Source organism: Vulpes vulpes, unplaced genomic scaffold (assembly GCF_048418805.1).
Source record: "Vulpes vulpes isolate BD-2025 unplaced genomic scaffold, VulVul3 u000000682, whole genome shotgun sequence".
NCBI classification, from domain to species: domain Eukaryota; kingdom Metazoa; phylum Chordata; class Mammalia; order Carnivora; family Canidae; genus Vulpes; species Vulpes vulpes.
The window spans coordinates 408,763-429,893 of NW_027325781.1; the positions used below are offsets into that span (position 1 = coordinate 408,763).

Here is a 21,131-nt window from a genome sequence, read left to right on the forward strand (position 1 = left end):
CTAATACAGTAAATTCTGTAGTACCATTGATACCACTGATAGAATCATCTTCATTTGGGGAAATAATTACTAATAATTCATAATCTTGTGTTGGAATAGCTCTCTTAGAAAAAGGATTATTTAACTATTTTATTAAAGGTTTCCTGGTCAAATGATGAGAGACTCTTTAACTCTGGGAAACAAACTGAGTGTTGCTGAAGGAAAGTGGGTGGGGAGGATAGGGTAACTGGGTGATGGGGATTAAGGAGGGCATGGGATGTGATGAGCATTGGGTGTTATACTAGATGTTGCAAATTTAATTTGTTTATTTTTAAGATTTTATTTATTTATTTACTGAGAGAGAGAGAGAATGAGCAGAGGGAAGAGGCAGAGAGTGAGAAGCAGGCTCCTTGCTTGAGCAGGAATCCCTGATGTCGGGCTCAATCCCAGCGTCCCAGGATCATGACCTGAGCCCACCCAGACACTCCAGCAAATTGAATTCAAATTAAAAAAATCAAATAAAAGTTTCCTGGAATTTTGTGCTATGTTTTAGAAACTCCTCCTCCTGACTCCCTATCAATGGATTCACTTATTCACCCAGAAAATATTTACTCAGTACTTTCATAGACACAACAGGGGTTAATGGATATTTGTATTATGGATAAATGATTAAATAGAATGCAAATAAGAGTGACATGCATTCTTTCTTTGACAAATATTTACCTCTCAACTTTTAATTTTTAGCTCACTGATCCTTCATTGATGAAGTCTTTCATTTATTTAGCACTTACACTGGAATCTCGACCTGTAAGTTTTAGATACTAGATTTATATAAATAAGAGATAAGTATCCATTCTGCATATGGGTATTTTTTAAACAAAACAAAATTTTGAAAAGACAATCTTGTGCCCAAATCCTTTTCTAACCTAAAAGGGGGGGAGCAAATATGGTGGCAGGAGTTTATGGAACATCTCTTATTTCTTTCTATTTGTTTGTTTTCTCTGAGAAATGGAGAAGAATAAGAAGTCATAGACTCAGTAAGGATCGGTGAGGATGCATTATTAATTTGAGAAGAGGTCTGGCCTAGTCTTCCAGGAATGCAGAAGAGTGAACAGAATAGGAAAAATATATTGGGTGCCATTAAAGTCCTACTTGTGGTGAGACTCAAATGATCACAGAACTCACATGGTATGTGTTTTTCTTTAGCTGCATGAAACTTTGTGAGTTCAGATCCCAAGGAGGAGGAAATTTGTTTTAAACTAGGATTGTGATTATTCAAGCAAATGCTCTGAAGGGAGCATTGCATAACGGAGTTACAGGTACATGCCTGAAAGAAATTAAACCTTCCATGGAATTTAAGCTAGTAATATTGAAAAGGAAGGCACAAGGATGAGGTCATAAAGAACATCGAAAATGCAGTAGAAATGATGGACCGAAAGTCCAAGTGGGTCTGTGGCATTTTTGGAATTAGAGTACTAGAAGAAGTAAGCTGGAAAGATAGGAGCTGGTGATTGGTGAGCTGGGTTCTTAAGGCAGTGGAAATTAGTAATTACAAACATAGGCATGATTATGTGAGTAGCTGAAGCATGCTGAGAGCCAAATCCACTGGAGAGAAGGACATGGAGTCACTGAGTGAGACACCAGGATCAAAAGTCATCAATGTAGATAATAAAATTATCAAGGATTTTGATAAGAATTGTGGTGTAAGTCTTCAAGGAATAAGAGGAAACACAAAGGAGTAATAAAAGGCTTATAAGTAGGGAGGAATATAGTGAGTGCAATACATATGGGTAATTCCTCAAGATTATTGTAAAAAACATGAAATTTTAGAAAGGAGGAGGGAGAGAGCCTGGTCACAGCAATGATTAAAGGTCTTGTTACAATTCCTGAGCCTCCAGAGGAACAACTATGCCCCCACCCCCACCCACCTCTCCCCACCTCTTGCCTTCTGCGTTCCAGGCATTTGTGGGAAGAGGGCAATGGAGGACATAGCCTTCAATTGACAGGACTTTAGGGGAAGCGATGTCCTCAGTGGGGAGACACTTTCAAGTAGGGAAAAATATTGATAAGAACTTTGGGGTAGCAGTTAGAGATACAGGCAGGTTTAGCAAACCCTGATTGTGAATTCTGAACATCACTGTGCAACAGTGTCAGGATATAGACGTAGGAGTATCACCTAACAGAACGGGAATTTAAGACTGATGTTAACATATTTGGGGATTAGATCCGAGAAAGTCATTATGCAAATGTGAGAAATGAGGAAGATTTGTTTAATGCTGCAACATGCTCTGTTTGTGAGAAATAAATTTTTTCTTTTTTTAATAAATTAATTTTTATTGGTGTTCAACTTACCAACATACAGAAAAACACCCAGTGCTCATCCCGTCAAGTGTCCCCCTCAGTGCCCGTCACCCATTCACCCCCACCCCCCACCCTCCTCCCCTTCCACCACCCCTAGTTCATTTCCCAGAGTTAGGAGTCTTTATGTTCTGTATCCCTTTCTGATATTTCCTACCCATTTCTTCTCCTTTGCCTTCTACTCCCTTTCACTATTATCTATATTCCTCAAAAGAATGAGAACATATTATTTTTGTTCTTCTCTGACTTATTTCACTCAGCATAATACCCTCCAGTTCCATCCATGTTGAAGCAAATGGTGGGTATTTGTCGTTTCTAATGGCTGAGTAATATTCCATTGTATACATAGACCACATCTTCTTTATCCATTCATCTTTCGATGGAGACCGAGCTCCTTCCACAGTTTGGCTATTGTGGACATTGCTGCTAGAAATATCAGGGTGCAGGTGTCCTGGCGTTTCATTGCATCTGAATCTTTAGGGTAAATCCCCAACAGTGCAATTGCTGGGTCGTAGGGCAGGTCTATTTTTAACACTTTGAGGAACTCCACACAGTTTCCAGAGTGGCTGCACCAGTACATATTCCCACCAACAGTGTAAGAGGGTTCCCTTTTCTCCGCATCCTCTCCAACATTTGTTGTTTCCTGCCTTGTTAATTTTCCCCATTCTCACTGGTGTGAGGTGGTATCTCATTGTGGTTTTGATTTGTATTTCCCTGATGGCAAGTGATGCAGAGCATTGTCTCATGTGCATGTTGGCCATGTCCATGTCTTCCTCTGTGAGATTTCTCTTCATGTCTTTTGCCCATTTCATGATTGGATTGTTTGTTTCTTTGGTGTTGAGTTTAAGAAGTTCTTTATAGATCTTGGAAACTAGCCCTTTATCTGATACGTCATTTGCAAATATCTTCTCCCACTCTGTAGGTTGTCTTTTAGTTTTGTTGACTGTATCCATTGCTGTGCAAAAGCTTCTTATCTTGATGAAGTCCCAATAGTTCATTTTTGCTTTTGTTTCTTTTGCCTTTGTGGATGTATCTTGCAAGAAGTTACTGTGGCCAAGTTCGAAAAGGGTGTTGCCTGTGTTCTCCTCTAGGATTTTGATGGAATCTTGTCTCCATTTAGATCTTTCATCCATTTTGAGTTTATCTTTGTGTATGGTGCAAGAGAGTGGTCTAGTTTCATTCTTCTGCATGTGGATGTCCAATTTTCTCAACACCATTTATTGAAGAGACTGTCTTTCTTCCAATGGATAGTCTTTCCTATTTTATCGAATATTAGTTGACCATAAAGTTGAGGGTCCACTTCTGGATTCTCTATTCTGTTCCATTGATCTATGTGTCTGTTTTTGTGCCGATACCACACTGTCCTGATGACCACAGCTTTGTAGTACAACCTGAAATCTGGCATTGTTATGCCCCCAGCTATGGTTCTCGTTTTTAAAATTCCCCTGGCTATTCGGGGTCTTTTCTGATTCCACACAAATCTGAAAATAATTTGTTCTAACTCTCTGAGGAAAGTCCATGGTACTTTGATAGGGATTGCATTAAACGTGTAAATTGCCCTGGGTAGCATTGACATTTTCACAATGTTAATTCTGCCAATCCATGAGCATGGACTATTTTTCCATCTCTTTGTGTCTTCCTCAATTTCTTTCAGAAGTGTTCTATAGTTTTTAGGGTATAGATCTTTTACCTCTTTGGTTAGGTTTATTCCTAGATATCTTATGATTTTGGGTGCAATTGTAAATGGGATTGACTCCTTAATTTCTCTTTCTTCAGTCTCATTATAAGTGGATAGAAATGCCATTGATTTTTGGGCATTGATTTTGTATCCTGCCACGCTACCAAATTCCTGTATGAGTTCTAACAATCTTGGGGTGGAGGCTTTTGGGTTTTCTGTGTAGATTATCATGTCATCGGTGAAGAGGGAGAGTTTGACTTCTTCTTTGCCATTTGAATGCCTTTAATATCTTTTTGTTGTCTGATTGCTGAGGCTAGGACTTCCAGTACTATGTTGAATAGCAGTGGTGAGAGTGGACATCCCTGTCTTGTTCCTGATCTTAGGGGAAAGGCTCCCAGTGCTTCCCCATGGAGAATGATATTTGCTGTGGGCTTTTCGTAGATGGCTTTTAAGATGTCGAGGAAAGTTCCCTCTATCTCAACACTCTGAAGTGTTTTGATCAGGAATGGATGCTGTATTTTGTCAAATGCTTTCTCTGCATCTAATGAGAGGGTCATATGGTTCTTGGTTTTTCTCTTGCTGATATGATGAGTCACACTGATTGTTTTACGAGTGTTGAACCAGCCTTGTGTCCCAGGGATAAATCCTACTTGGTCATGGTGAATAATTTTCTTAATGTGTTGTTGGATCCTATTGGCTAGTATCTTCTTGAGAATTTTTGCATCCATGTTCATCAGGGATATTGGTCTATAATTCTCCTTTTTGGTGGGGTATTTATCTGGTTTTGGAATTAAGGTGATGTTGGCCTGATAGAACAAATTTGGAAGTACTCCATCTCTTTCTATCTTTCCAAACAGCTTTAGTAGAATAGGTATGGTTTCTTTTTTAAACGTTTGATACAATTCCCCAGGGAAGCCATCTTGCCCTGGACTTTTGTGTCTTGGAAGGTTTGTGATGACTGCTTCAATTTCCTCCCTGGTTATTGGCCTGTTCAGATTTGCTATTTCTTCCTGTTCCAGTTCTGGTAGTTTATGGCTTTCCATGCAGGGATCCCAATGTGGGACTTGATCCTGGGTCTCCACGATCAGGCCCTGGCCAAAGGCAGAGGCTAAACTGCTGAGCCACCCAGGGTGCCCTATTCATTTGTTTCTAATAGTGATTAAGAAAAAATCATTTTAAGATACATTGAGTACCACGTGCCAATTCAAACTTACCATTGATGTTTTTTTTAAATTTCCAACTGATCTAGATACTGAAAAAGGAATCTGACAATATTCAGTTACCTGGCAAACAAAATACATATACATAAAATATACATAAAATATATATTACAAATAGAGACAGTCATATATATCAAAGGAAAGGCTAATTATCTAACTTTCTAAAAGTGAATTCCACATCATCAATTTGCCCAATGCAGTAACATCTTGTGGAGGCCTGTAAATGCAGCAAAAAGAAGTTTATTAGGTAATGGTGTCATTTCTGCATCTAGAGAACAATATGCTATCGGTGATCTAATTATTAATATTAAATTTAAACTAGAATATTAAAATTAAGTTAGAACTTTCATGTTATACGACAGGGAACTACAAACAAACCTTAAATGAATTTCCAAAACCCTGGTCCAGAAAGAGAAAAAAGAACAGGCAACTGAGAGGTTCAAAGAATTGAGAGAATCATCATGTGTACCTAAATCCAAAAAATAAATCATTTTAGTAACAAACTACTTGCAAAGCTCTTCCTTTGGACTGATAATCGATTCAAAAAAGTAAAGTACAGGAGAATGTTGATCTGTATCTCTGAATGACACACAAAAATCATGGTGGCTTACAGTTTTATTAGATTCAACATTTTGGTAGTAACATCTCATAGAGAATTCAGATTTACAGGCAAATTTGCACATACAAGAGCTTCTCTGAATGTCCTAGTTGTTAGGGTTTTTCAAACAAACTTAGGAAATGAAGATAAACAAGCCCAGAAAAATGTAGTAAGTAACCTGGCTGGAATGATTCAACAGGAAAACTGGAGATAGTGCCTTATGGTAGAGCTGCTACAGAGTATTCTCTTGAGGCGGGTGCTCTGCCAAAATCCTAATGCACCACAATGACCGTTTCTGAATTCATAAAGTATGGAAGGGTTGCCATATAGTGTTATATCCAACTGTCATGAAGTTTGAATGATTACCTGTATGCATATAGTCTTTAAAAAATACTATCATCAGTGTCATTACCTCTTTCCTTACTAGTAACCTACTCTTACCTCGCTAGAGTGTCTTAGCTGATTGGGAAGTTCCAACACAGGAATCAGTACATAGTGATGGAATCAGCCCCTATGCCAGAATAAAAACTCAGGTCTAGAGAAGAATAAGGAGAAAGACTGGACGATGGGCTTTAGAACTAGACTAGGAACTGACACTACTCTCTTACTTTCTGCCTATGTAGATATCCTTCCTTATCCCATGGGCCTCAATTTCCTCATCCATAAAGCAGAAAATAGAAAACTTATTTATGCCTTGGATCGTACTGCTATTTTCCAATAAGTGGCTAAGAACACATAAAAGAAACAACAATACCTCACATTGATATAGCACTTGGCAATTGTCTAAAAATATCACGTACTTTATCAGGCTTTCACCTTCTGAGAGATGGATGAAAAAGTCAAGTGCATTTCCAAGTACACTGGGTGGAGAGACTCTGCCTTGGAATCAGATAGACCTGACTTGGGATTCTGGTATACAATTTATTAGCAATGTATCCTCAGGAAAGGTTATCTTAACTTCATTTATTACCTTATCTACAAAATAGGATCAATAGCACCTACCTAAAAGAGTAATTCTGGATTAAAAAATTCAAAAAATATCAGGAAGGGAGACAGAACATAAAGACTCCTAACTCTGGGAAACGAACTAGGGGTGGTGGAAGGGGAGGAGGGTGGGGGGTGGGGGGATATGGGTGACGGGCACTGAGGGGGACACTTGACGGGATGAGCACTGGGTGTTTTTCTGTATGTTGGTAAATTGAACACCAATAAAAATTAATTTATTAAAAAAAATTCAAAAAAATCTGGGTCCATCTCCCAGAAGAACACCTCCAAGCTGTGCACATTTTACCAATGGGAGAGTTGAGACTAAGTGATGATAAACAATTGTAAAGCTCACACTTAGCAAATCCTAGAGCCAGCCTATAACTAGAACCATGAGAAGAACAGGCGTAGTGAACTCAGGAGTGAAATAGAATGAGTTAATCTATATATAGCTTTCAATTTTCCTGGATAAAACATTTCTTAAAGGAGGCTAAAACAACCCAATGCGTTTGACAGCTAAATGGAATTTGTCCTCATATATTTCTTTTATTTCTTATGCTTACTTTTCAATGACTCACAAAACAATTTCCTTTCTTTGGCCAGACACCTATTATTAACTATGCTACCTCAATGTTATGTGCAGGAAGAAAACTTATATTCTGTTATGTACATCTGATATTAATATACTCATGAAATAGCCACTTATATGTCATATACAAAGTAAGAACACTTAATTAGGAGACAAGATTGTTCTTCTGGCTTTGGCTTTCCCATTTGGGCCCTTTCACCTTGGGCGAGTCTCATCATCTTTGAAACTCTTTCACTTAATCTGTAAAATGGTGTAGGTAGACTTTGTAATCTCATCCCTTTCAGAACTAGATTCAATCACAGGTGAAATAACATCTTTCCCAAGAGCTTTAATGACGTTAAAGAGAAATGCATATACAGGATGATGTGATCATTGCTGCCCCTCTCAGACCTCACCCTTTGAAAAGGATAGTTGGTATGGAATTAAGAAACACACTTAAGTGGGATATGACAGTGAAAAACTGGAATACACAATCTTGGAAGATTGGGGGAGGGGACTTCTCTGAAATTACACAGGATAATGTAAGCCACCATTTGATAAGCTTTTACCAATGGAACTGCTTCTGTATTGTGGCAATAGCTAGGACCAAACAAACTCACAATGCCTTCCAGTCTAATTCTTTCTGATTCCATCACTATCACAAAACATTTACTCCTGGATATCTAGATGTATCTACTTTTCAAACTTCCTATCTCCTTCCAACATCCAGCATCACTCACAAATCTCCAATTTCTCTGACAACTTGCCCACTGTCCCTTTTCAAGTACCATACCCCACTAAGATTTCATGTTCTCATGCATTTGAGGTTCAGTTCTGCTATTTCAAAACAGCAAATGTAACTATCTCTTGTTTTGTAAGGAAATATAGTCCCCACTGTGCACAAGTAAATATAACTCTAGAAAAGGCCATGCGTGATTTGGTATTTCAGCTGCACCTGTCTGTGACTTAACTTGGTTTCTCTTTACTTGCTGGGAGACTGTTGTCCACATGTGGATGCTGTTAAAAAAAAAAAAAACAAAACATGACTATGAAATTGGCAAAGGCATAATTTAGTGTATTGAAATGGTAGTAGATAGCGTCAGATTATCCAGCCAAATTGACTAATGACTAATCAATACAATAGGAAATAATCTTCAAAATTCCTAAAGTTACAAACTGAAACTATACCAGTATGGACGAAAAAAGTTTGAACTCCCGCTCAATTATCAATAGAAGTAGGAGACAAGTGATAAAGGTGGAGAAAATAAAATATAATGAAGTAGGAAGTAAGAATTCCATATGTAATATCCTTTCACTTAATTCTTCCTTACAAAGATCCTAATTCAATCTTAACCTGTATATTAACATCAGTTCTACAGAGTTCAAAATATAAAGCTGAAAAATATCAGGAAAAAATTATTTCCACAGTAAAATTCACAAAATATATCCTTAATACTCCTCTAACAAAACAAAAAATCTTTAAAATGAACACTGGGTGTTTTCTGTATGTTGGCAAATTGAACACCAATAAAAAATAAATTTATTATTAAAACCTAAAAAAAGACCTGACTGTAACAGAACATTGCATTCCTATTTATTTACTCCCATCCCAGGAGGGGGCACTGTACCAAGTTGTGATCTAGCCCAGAGTGGTGTGTGTGTATGAGGTGTGTACTGTATCAGGCTTGACCAAATGACTTGTACTGACACATGAAATGTGACTGGAAGCAAAGTGAATCATGTCCAAGAGAATGCTTTAAGAGTCGTCATGTTTGGGGGACTGTTCTTTCCCTTCTGCCAGAAAAATGCATGTCTCTTGTAAGTGTTGTTCCCTTACACATCAAGTGGAACCAAATGCTGGAAAGAGTCACAGCCTCCTGTACCCCACACTTGCATGGACAAGAGCTAAATCTTTGTTGCTAGAAACCGCTAAGACTTTAAGGTTATTTGTTTGAGCAGTCTTCTTGGCAAAAGTTGACTGATACAATGACTTAAGCAAAATAATACTTTTTAAATTATTCCCTTGGTAAAAATGAAGCATCTTTTAATCAAGGAAATTTATGTGAAGCAGAAAAATGACAGGTGTATTCAAAAGAGTGAACTGTGTAAAATAAGTTAATTTCATATTTACGGCACACTCATCGGGTCCTATTAAAAAGTGAAGTTTCAAACAAATGTAAATGTTTCTTTTCTTTTCTTTTAAAAAAGATTTATTTATTTATTTGTGAGAGAGAAAACAATGGAGGGGAAGAGGGAGAGCAAGAAGGAGAGAAGCAGATTCCCTGCTGAGTGTGGAATCCTACTCAGGGCTGGATCCCACAATCCATGAGATCATGACCCGAGGTGAAATCAGGAGTCAAATGCTTCACCAACTGAGCCATCCAGGTGACACTAAAATGGTCTCTGATGGTTTCTAATCACAGCTAATAATCAGCCACACAGCAAGGAAACAATTTAATAGGATTCCTAGGAATGGGATCCTATATTAGACAAAAAAACTAAGTCCATAAATAAAAAACAACAACCACAAATCACTAACATATATGCTATGTTTCTCTGAGGGGCTCAGGCAAAGACAGTAATCTTTAAAGTATCTTACAAAAAAAAAATCTGACATGGAAAAAAAGTCAACAGAAAAGACAAGAAGAATAAAAAGAAAAATCTGTTACACAGAAAACATGTGATCTGATCCTAGGAAACAGGTACTCTTCACAGGAAAAAAAGGTATACCTCAACTATTTTACTTAGATAAATTACCAATCTCGACAGGCCAAGAAACTTTAGAATAAGATTATGTCACAGAGAACAGAGTGGCTATTTTATAGACAAGCAATTAGAGAGCATATTGTGTTCCCAGAGCATTTTTGCTCTATTTTACATCAGAAGTTTTTTAACTGACCTCCACTTAACTCATTCCCAGATTTACCTGACACTGCATCAAGTCAGCTGAATGACGTCCAAAGCAAAGTCTTCTCAGTTGGCAGCCTGCTCTCTGCTTTACGGGCACACCTCTGTCCTCAGCCCTTGACTAGCATGCTTGTGTCGTGAGAGTCCCTTGTGTGTGTTCCCACATATTTTATGACACTTGTACAAGATATTTTAATTGATAACTTAACCAAATATTACATAAACCAAAGATATACGAGTAAGAAAAAAATTCATTTGTTTCTAAGAAAATCAGCTGTATATTTTTAAAAAACACTCAAAGGTAAATGTGTAAAAAGAATTGTCAAGTTACAGAAGGAAAAAAAAAGAGGAAAAAAACAAAAAAAGTTACAGAACGAAAGCAATTATAAAAGATGGAGGAAAATCATAAGTCTGGAAGGAGTTTATACTCCACTTGCTTTACAAGAAGGAGGCTTTACTCATATTACTTTAAAAATAGCAAAACTGAATACTATAAGGAGTGGTTATAAAAAATATATATGGTTGCAAACTCTAGTGAGAAAACCTGTGCTCAGAATCAAGAAGGCTATGGTCATAAATTTTATTTTATTTTATTTTTATTTTATTTTATTTTTTTTTTAAATTTATTTATTTATTTATGATAGTCACACACACACACAGAGAGAGAGAGAGAGAGAGAGAGAGAGAGGCAGAGACACAAGCAGGCTCCATGCACCGGGAGCCCGACGTGGGACTCGATCCCGGGTCTCCAGGATTGCGCCCTGGGCCAAAGGCACACGCCAAACCGCTGCGCCACCCAGGGATCCCTAAATTTTATTTTTTTAAAAAAGATTTTGTTTATTTATTCATGAGATAGAGACAGAGACAGAGACACAGGCAGAGGGAGAAGTAGGCTCCATGCAGGGAGCCCGACGTGGGACTGGATCCCGGGTCTCCACTATCACGCCCTGGGCTGAAGGTGGCACTAAACTGCTGAGCCACCCAGGCTGCCCATAGTTTTAAAAATTAAAGAATCAATGTGTTCTCATTCATTTAGGGAATATAAATAATAGTGAAAGGGAATATAAGGGAAGGGAGAAGTAATGTGTGGGAAATATCAGAAAGGGAGACAGAACATAAAGACTCCTAACTCTGGGAAATGAACTAGGGGTGATGGAAGGGAAGGAGGGTGGGGGGTGGGGGTGAATGGGTGACGGGCACTGAGGGGGGCACTTGACGGCATGAGCACTGGGTGTTATTCTGTATGTTGGTAAATTGAACACCAATAAAAAATAAATTTATTATTTTAAAAAAGAATCAATGTATACTTACAAAACTTAAACTAAAATTAAATGGTTGAAATATCAGTTCTATTTTCCCTGCTAGCACAAACTTTTTCTATTACCTGACCACGTACCGGTCCATATCACATCAGAAAAGAGAATTTCAACCAAATTATTATATAACCAAGTTTGAGCAACAGATTCCCCACACATGCCTCCCTAACCAACTTTGCTATCCCTATCAAAGTATTTCCCACCCTGATCTGTATTTATTTAGATGCATCCGCCAACTGGGCTGCAAACTCCATGGGGGAAGGGATTATATCCTCAAATTACATATAAATTATCATTCCCCAAATATATATTATTCTAAATGGCAGGAGACTTCACTAAACACAGATTTCTCCTTCCCCTTGCCTCCTCCCTTCCCCAAAGATTCCTTGCTCCCAGAGGGCACGCACTACATCATATTCATCTATGTAGAAATCTCAGTACCTGACTCAACACCTTGCTCATGAGGGCCAGACACAAAGAACCCAATGGACTAAAAACTAAGAAAAATAACTGGCATTTTCCTGTAAATTAATAAGATGATAAAGGCAAGAATGTCATTCAGGAAAGTGGAACTTGCTAGAAAAAGGACTGAGGAATCAAGTTCCCATTCCCAACAAATTCTTAAGAAATCAAAAGTTAACCAATAATTGAGAGTATTTTAACCGACTGGAAATAAGAGGACAGAGTAGATAAGCAGATGTGCTTCCTGGAAAGAGAACCGGAATCAGGCCAAGCACACTCCACTCATATACCAAAAGTCAATTCAAAAACCTATGAGAGAAACCGAGTGTTCATTCAATGCATTTATTGTAGCACATCATGTGCACCATCCTGCAGGACCCCCCACCCCCCACCACTCACAAGAAAGTCAATACCAGTTTCTGCTCTGTAGGACTTGACATGCTTTTGGTGGAAAGAGAATAGGAACTGGTTAAATTACCATAAAAAGTAAAAGGGGCCAAGACAATTGCATGGAGAGCAGCAGCTATGGAAGTCTCAGAGGCAGTTTCACAACAGTGTTTGAGATTCACTCTGAACCTTGAAAACTAGGAAAGTTTGGGACAAGACAAGATTGAGAGGGAGTGGGTTTATTAAAATAGGGCAAACAATGTCAGCAAAGTCACAGTATTACCAAGCGTAGCTCAGATTATGGTAAGCAACAAACCTAGCTAGAACACTGGGTATTGCAGACAAGTTGTAGAAAAGGAGACTGAAAGAGCAGCTTCGATGTGTGGAGTGACTGAAAAGTCAGGCACAGATTCAACATGCCCTGCCTTTGGCTCAGCTCGTGATCCTGGAGTCCGGGGATCCAGCCCTGCATCAGGTTCTTTGCTCAGTAGGGAGCTTGCTTCTCCCTCGGCCTTTACCTGCCTTCATGTTCTCTCTCTCTTGCTGTTTCTAATAAATAAAAAAAATCTTTTAAAAAAATCTAAATATGCCTTGTTAATTGCAGCATTTGAAGAAAATTATAAGGCAACCTCCTCACCCTAATGAAATAGAAAAAAAAAAGACTAAAAAGTAGAAATCTATAATAAATTTTGTTCATTTGATCAATATGATGGTATATTTTATGTATCAACCTGACTGAATCATAGGGTGTCAGATATCTGGTCAAACATTATTCTGAGTGTATCCATGAGAATATATTCAAATGAGATTAAGATGTGAATTCATTGACTGACTATAGGAACTTGCTAGCCACAACATGGGTGGGCCTCATCCAATCAGCTCAAGGCCCAAACAGAACAAAAGACTAACCCTCCCCTGAGAATTCCTCCTGCCTGACTGCCTCCAAACTGGGACATTAGCTTTCTTCTGCCTTTGGACCTAAGTTGAAACACTGGTTGTGTCTCGAGCTTGAGAGTCTTTGACCTGAGCTATACCCTCAGTTCTCCTGGTTCTTAGGCCTTCAGACTCAAACTAGTACAGCACCAGCTCCCTTTGGTCTCCAGCTTGCTGGCTTACCCTGCGGATCTCAGAACTTGTCAGCCTCCATAACCACCTTAGCCAATTCTTACACTGAGATATATATATATATATATACACACACACACACACACACACACACACACACACACACATCCTATTGATTCTGCTTTTCCGGAGAGCCCAGACTAATACAATCAAACTTGAAATTTCAGATGTCTGTTATATTGCTACAATAGAATCTATCTGATAAAAAACTAAAGGACTCTTGATACACCTTCTAGTCAATGAAAACATGTTAACCTTGACCAAAATGTAACATTAAATAGCCTTCAGATAAGTTCAGAGCAATAGTCATTCAATATCAACCATTTTTAATTTTACTTCTTTTTATTTTAATGAAGAAAGAAATACTTCTTATATAGATAAACAATTCTTTTGAGAAAAAAAAAATGAGCCCGTATGTGCAAGAGTAATGCTAGGACTAAGTATATTACAGTGAAATAAATAAAGCAGGCACAGTACCCAACCTCAAAGAGCTTACAGACTAGGTAGGGATAAGCCATTAATCAACCACCAAAGAAATGGAAAATAACCTGATGAATGCAAGGACAATGATGAACATGGTGCTACTGGAGTATATAATGGAGAGAGCTAATCTCATCTGGAGTTCAAGGATGGTTTCTTGGCCCTGTGATGACTGAACAGAGGAATCTAGCAAAGGAAAAAGAGAAAATGCAAATGTAGAGCAAGTGGAAGGCACTCAGACATTTAATAGCTGGGTAAAAAGCGTATAAGCTGCAAAAAAATAGAACAAAAAAATGAGTGGCTAGGAGATGGTTTCAGTGAAGTCAAGGAAGAGAGTGCTTTAAGAGGGAGGTATCTGTCATCTGTCAACAACCCCTAATGCCACTGGGCAGATCAGCAGAAGGAGCTCCAAAAAGCCTGCAGTGCTTTAGTGACACAAAGTGCATGGTGGCCTGAGAGAGTCACTAGAAAGCTCAGGGCAGAAGCCATCTCAGTGCGGGCAGAGGAGCACATTGGAGGTGAGAAAACTGGAGACCTAGAATATCCAAGCAAAGAGGGGATCCCTGACGAAAGGGGATGTAGAATCAAGAGGGAACAATTTTGAAAAGAAAAAGTCTGAATATTTAATATCAATGACAATGATCATCAGTGTCAGAGGGTGAATATCAAATGAAGAGAGGGGATGCTCTACGTCCTAAGTGTTCATCAGAGGGGGTACACAGGCTTGTTCTTCAGAAAGAGGAGGGGACAGACACTTCTCTATGCCGGGAGGACGAAAACAGAACGAGTGCACCGATGAGTGAGTGTGAGTGTGTGCTGTCAGGAGCTGATGTGTCAGTGTTATTTACATTATCTTTCCAGTTGTTTACTGACATTCTAGGGTTAAAATTACCATAGGGTTTCCTATGGGATTCAGATGGTGTCAACAGAATTAAAAATCTTACGTGTGGCAAGGTACAAAGTATTTCAAGGGATTATTAAATGTCACTTTTGTGTACAATATGGCATTGGTCCTACCATGAATTGAAACAAAGCAAAATATATTTATAAAAGTTTAATATAGCATATAAATACCCAATAATGTGCATTTAAATTTAATAGAGAAAAAAATGAAGAAAGATCAGGAAAGCTGTTTACAAGCACACTACATTCCAAAGTCTACAAATGGGCCCATGGAACTAAGTCGCGGAGGGAAAGCTCTCCAAAGCCTGCTTGGTTCCATGCTGTTGCTAGAGGAAGAGTCAGGGAAACTGTCAGCAAGAATGACCATGCTCCTTTTTCTTTGCTTTTCCTTTCTGAAAAACAAAAAGAATGGGAGGGAGTGAGGGAGGGAGGGAGGGAGGGAGGGAGGGAGGGAGGGAGTGAGGAAGGAAGGAAGGAAGGAAGGAAGGAAGGAAGGAAGGAAGGAAGGAAGGAGAAAGAAAGAAGGAAAGCAAACCGATAGACAGACAGACATGTAACCCACCCCTAACTGTGCACAGCCATACATCACAGGACTTAGTTCACCAAAGGGAAAGACACAAGGAAATGTCGCTGTCATCTCTGCCCACTGAGATGAATTAAATCAATCGCCCATTCAATCCCGCCTGAAGGAGGCAGCTGAGCTGGGGCGGGACCCTGAGGCTGCGTGTCCTGCCCCTGAACAAGGGGCCTGGGACGTGGCCTGGGCGCTGCTGCTCCTGCTGGCGCTGCTCCAGGCGCCTGTGGACAGCGCGCGCCTGCACGGATCTCTGCATGCAGAGAATTCGATGCCTCAGGAAACCACCAACAGGGAATGTCACCTCTGTGACCTCCAGCTCTAGGAGCCAGGCCACCAGCAGCTCCGGGAACCCGCTGACCAACCGCCATCTCCATCTCCAAGACGCGTGGCTACAGCCAGAATCCCAGCAGCTGGGGGCTGGGCCAACAGGATCTCCAGCAGCTCAGGGTCCCAGAACACAACCCAGGCGACACTGGCCTCGCAGACCATCCCCACGACAGTTCAGCCGCGGCCTTTTCTTATCAGTCACAATCACACCAGCTATTAGCTCTAAAGGAAATCCAGGATCCAGAGTGGATACTGGCAGCTCTCTGGGCGGTATTGTGCTGACACTGGGTGTCCCGTCGGTTCCTTACATCGGAGGCAGAAGGTATTATTCCAGAAGAGGCGTTCGATCACGAACCATTGGTGAACATGATGCCATCATCTAAGGAGGTCCAGGACCAGTGGAAGAAGACGGATACAGCCCTGTCAGATCATTTCGGTGATTCGGCCATGCACATAATATACAATGTGCTATATAAACATGTGGAGCGTCCTCCTGGTTCCTAAAGGGAAAACGGGTTTGGTTTGGGTTTTCTAAAGGAGTATTTGGAACATAGAGTTAATGCAATGGTTATAGTCACTTTTAAGAAATACACAGTAAGACAAGGCCTGCCCTTTCCTTGTATGGCACTGGTCACAGCAGGGGAGTGATCGGCAGACATGGTCCCCCATGGGTGCTGTGCCCTCCCTGCATACAAATAAGGCCCTCAGGATGCTGACAGAAACACCACACAGCAAAAATTATAGGAGTTCACCAGCTCGCAAGCATAACTTTAAAGCGTTGTGCCGGGTGCACTGCCCCCAGGGCCCAGTCAAACTAGCGAAGATATCTGGGCTTTGCCCTGCTAGGGAGAGCCTGAACTTTCAATGAGAGGTAATCTAAGTATTTTTTTCCTCTGTGTATTTCACTAAATTGGAACACTGAACAGTGTTTTAAAGATTTGGTTAGGTTTTTGCTGATGTGAGACTAGTGTCACTACCAGAAATCGCTCTATTTCATATGGAACAGTTATTTTCTGTTTAGTGAATATTTTTAAGAGGTGTAAAGCTTTCTGCTCCTAGAATCGCTGAATGTCCTGTAAACTTCCCTAACCTAAGTTCCTCCTGTGATTTCCAAACCCACCCCACAAGCTAAGGCTGTGCCAGTCCATCCAGGGGCCGTAGGGCAGCACTACCTACACAACCCCTCAGGCTCCCACCTACATACCAAATGCTGCATTTTTGTGCACTGTTGATTTTACTCAGATTGGGGACATAGCATTTTTATACTACAAAAGCTTTGGAGTACATTTTTAAGGCTTTTAAAGATAAGCTTTTATTATTCTTCAGGCCACTGGTCTCCTGGGGGCGGGCACATGGCTGTATTATGGTATTAGAGAAAGCCCCATGTTGTAGGGACCCCAGGGCCAGTCAATGTAGTTCCTGTTACAAGCAGCCAAAACTCGTTCATGTTTGGTGAAAAAATGGTACTTAATCTGACTATATGACCATCCGACAGAGTGTTGCTATCTTAGTAAATTTCTGCTAATCCAGAAATGCACTAATATGTCCTAATGTCCCTCGTCTGCACTGCAAAGGATTTAAATGTGACTTGTGATCAGCTTTTGTGTTTCAGAGGATGCTAGGAATTTCTATGTAAAAGCATCACGTCTACGCACTGTGCATTAAGGCCTAGTCTGCTGAGGACCAGGTAACGCCGCAGGCCTGAGATGTGTATTGTAGAAGGAATCCAAGAAAGCCTGGGTGGGCAGAGTTGGTAACAGACCACATACTTGCCTGGTAGGAACCCCCACCGTTTCCATTTCTTTGTAAAATGACGATGCGGGTGGGGGGTGTTTTCAATTTTACCTTTTTCATCTCTTGTGTTCTTTGTGCTTCCAGGCTTGAGGTCCATTAGAACCCCAGAGGCAGGGGATCCCTGGGTGGCGCATCGGTTTGGCGCCTGCCTTTGGCCCAGGGCGCGATCCTGGAGACCCGGGATCGAATCCCACGTTGGGCTCCCGGTGCATGGAGCCTGCTTCTCCCTCTGCCTGTGTCTCTGCCTCTCTCTCTATCTCTCTGTGACTATCATAAATAAATAAAAATTAAAAAAAAAAAGAACCCCGTAGGCAGCCGGATTCTGAGCACTCTGAGGATAGGGAACCACTTCATGTCCCTGAATACCTTTCCGGTGGCCTGAGGCCTGTCTTCTCCGTGTGGAAGCTGCATCGCTCACTTCCCAGGCCAACCACTGCTCCCCTAGTGCACATTTCACGGGCATAAACTCATTACCTAGTCCTGTTCACTGCGGCAAATACTCGCTTCTGTTCCCGCTGAGAAATGTATTCACTGGAAGATGCGTGAGAATCCAATCCAGGACTTTAGATAATCCAAAACATGAATCACTCCCATTCAGGTAAATGAGAGTTGACAATATATTCGTGAGAATTTTGTATTTTTAAGGAGAAAAATTTAAAGCAAATTCCTTTAACTCTTTTTTCCTTTTATTATAATGACCAGGTTTTGGTATTTAATTGTCACTGAGAACTATTTTTAGAATAAAATTTTGTTCTTCATCTAAAAATTAAAAAAAATAAAAAAGTAAATACCAACCTAAGAAATAATAGACACATCAGTCAGTTGATTATGCATTTAATTAAGAATAATACTCCTAACTCGGGGAAACGAACTAGGGGTGGTGGAAGGGGGGAGGAGGGCGGGTGTTGGAGGGGAATGGGTGACGGGCACTGAGGTGGACACTTGACGGGATGAGCACTGGGTGTTTTTCTGTATGTTGGTAAATTGAACACCAATAAAAATTAATTAAAAAAAAAAGAATAATAGTGTGTATAGTTTTGACATAAGTCAGCCATGATAATAATATATTTAATTACTTTTTAGACTCTTGTTAAACAAACTCCTGGGATCCCCGGGTGGCGCAGCGGTTTAGCGCCTGCCTTTGGCCAGGGCACGATCCTGGAGACCCAGGATCGAATCCCACGTCGGGCTCCCAGTGCATGGAGCCTGCTTCTCCCTCTGCCTCTCTCTCTCTCTCTCTCTCTCTGTGACTATCATAAATAAATTAAAATAAAATAAAGTTTAAAAAAAAGAAAAAAAAAACAAACTCCAAAAAAGGGAAGGCCACATTTTAGAACTCCTCTCCTTTTTTTAAATTTATTTTTTATTGGTGTTCAATTTGTAAACATACAGAATAACACCCAGACTCATCCTGTCAAGTGCTCACCTCAGTGCCTGCCACTCAGTCACCCCCACCCCACGCCCACCTCCCCTTCCACCACCCCTAGTTCGTTTCCCAGAGTTAGGAGTTAGAACTCCTCTTCTATTCAACTCTGTACCCTCTTGATGCAATAAAGCACCACAAACAGTGGCCTACAACTCAGTAACTTATCTTCCTTTTTCTTTTCTCCAAGCAGTCTTTTTTTTTTTTTTTTTTTTAGGCACAGGATTTCTTTTATTTTTGATTTTTTTAATAATAAATTTATTTTTTATTGGTGTTGAATTTGCCAACATACAGAATAACACCCAGTGCTCATCCCATCAAGTGCCCCCCTCAGTGCCCAGCACCCAGTCACCGCCCCCCCCCCGCGCCCACCTCCCCTTCCACCACCCCTAGTTCATTTCCCAGAGTTAGGAGTCTTCATGTTCTGTCTCCCTTCCTGAGCAGTCTTTTTTGGATCATGTGAGATTTCCAAAGAGGGCTAAGGCACAATGAAGGATGACTAAAGTTCTAGGAAACATTTTTCCTAAGGTTCTAAGAAACATTTTTCTTAAGGTTCTGTGAGCTTGTTTCTCAAATTCTCATAATTTAATATACTTAGCTGAATACATCTTTATTGTGCAGGTTACATTCACTGAATTATATAAAGTATAAATATAAATCATAAAAATTTATATTACAAGACAAATTTTAAACCTTCTTTTGAATATTTTATTAATTCAATGATGCAATGTAGAACTTCACATTTTATTTTGTATGGCTAAGTAGTGGCTGAATCTTTTATGAGTATCCACTCATGTTACTAGATGGAATACATTTTTCTTGAATAAAAATCTCCCTAGAAACACAACTTTCCTTCATAAAGAACTAAATCTAGCTAATTCAAGTGTTTTAGGTTATGTGCATTAAATTAACTTCACTTTGCAGCTTATTGACTATTTTTATACCAATCATTAAAAAATAATCTAATACTCATCATAAAATATATCCCCAATTTAAAAAAAAAAAGGCATTTTCTTCTTTATCTTCCTACACAAAGAAATCCTGTCTGGAAACAAGCAATATGTATGTTTAATTTTAGTTGTCTAGATATTAGATTTAACACTTAAAAGTGTTATATTCTTTTAATTTCCTCTTGTGATAAGTGATGTATTCATGTTATTTGCCTTACTGAATCTAACTCGAATGCCTCTTCTTTTCATCATAGTTTTTAGCAACAAAAGATTGTAAACTTTCTCCTTTTTAGTTTTTACCATATCTCTTCTTAAACCTGTGTATTTAATGCAATGTGGATTAATTTTAGAATACTAATCTTTCATTATTACATTTGTTAAGCATAATTTGAAAGAACCCTGCAGCAAATACCATCTTCACATGAACCTTAGTCATTTCACTGCTCCATATCCAGGTTTCTGAGTAGTCCAGACAGGACTGCCAGGTTCTTAGTCAATGGGGTATCTTAATCGAAGGCTCTGATTATCTGTGGTAATAACCATAAAAAGATCTATGACCTAACAACAAGATGCTGTTGGCCACACAGTTATGTGGCTCAGAGATAAGCTACTTACACAGTAGACCAAAATGTGTACACACATACCAGTACATACTCAGCAATCCCAGGGTAAAAATGTAACACTTTGCCAGACCAAATACTTCCATGCACATGAACAGCAGACCAGAGTTCAAGTGGAAGAATTTGCTTTCTGTGACTTCCAAGGAAAGAGACATAAGCTTTCTTCCGAATTGAAAAGGCACACTGGACGAGGTGTACTGCATCAGGAGAGAAACGAAAGGGAACAGAGGAGGCCAGATCACCCAGCATTCACTGAGCCCCGACTGCCAGGGTGGGCAGTGAGAAAATAAACATAGCTGTTCTGTGTTCCTCAGTTCAGTTCTTGAGGAACTCAGTTCAGTGACAAAAACACATATATAAGTAAATCATTTCTCTAAGTGGGCCCATGGATATATTACTCTAGATTTCTATTCTAGAGGTATTGGGAAAATCTTAAACAATTCTGCTTCAAATTCACTTAAAATGTTAAATTAGA

The 21,131-nt window shown here is 39.6% G+C and overlaps 1 protein-coding gene across 1 annotated transcript in view; it reads right to left on the reverse strand.

Annotated features, from left to right (window-relative positions):
* Positions 1 to 2,436: 2,436 nt before the first annotated feature.
* The window catches only part of LOC140597324 (uncharacterized), a 45,487-nt gene continuing 26,792 nt past the window's right edge, over positions 2,437 to 21,131 (reverse strand). Inside the window, exons 4-6 of the mRNA XM_072745547.1 lie at positions 8,341 to 8,402; positions 5,614 to 5,704; positions 2,437 to 5,452 (exon numbers count right to left, since the gene is read on the reverse strand). Coding sequence (XP_072601648.1) covers positions 5,389 to 5,452; positions 5,614 to 5,704; positions 8,341 to 8,402 — 217 coding nt within the window. The 3' untranslated portion in view covers positions 2,437 to 5,388. The remainder of the gene's footprint in view (positions 5,453 to 5,613; positions 5,705 to 8,340; positions 8,403 to 21,131) is intronic.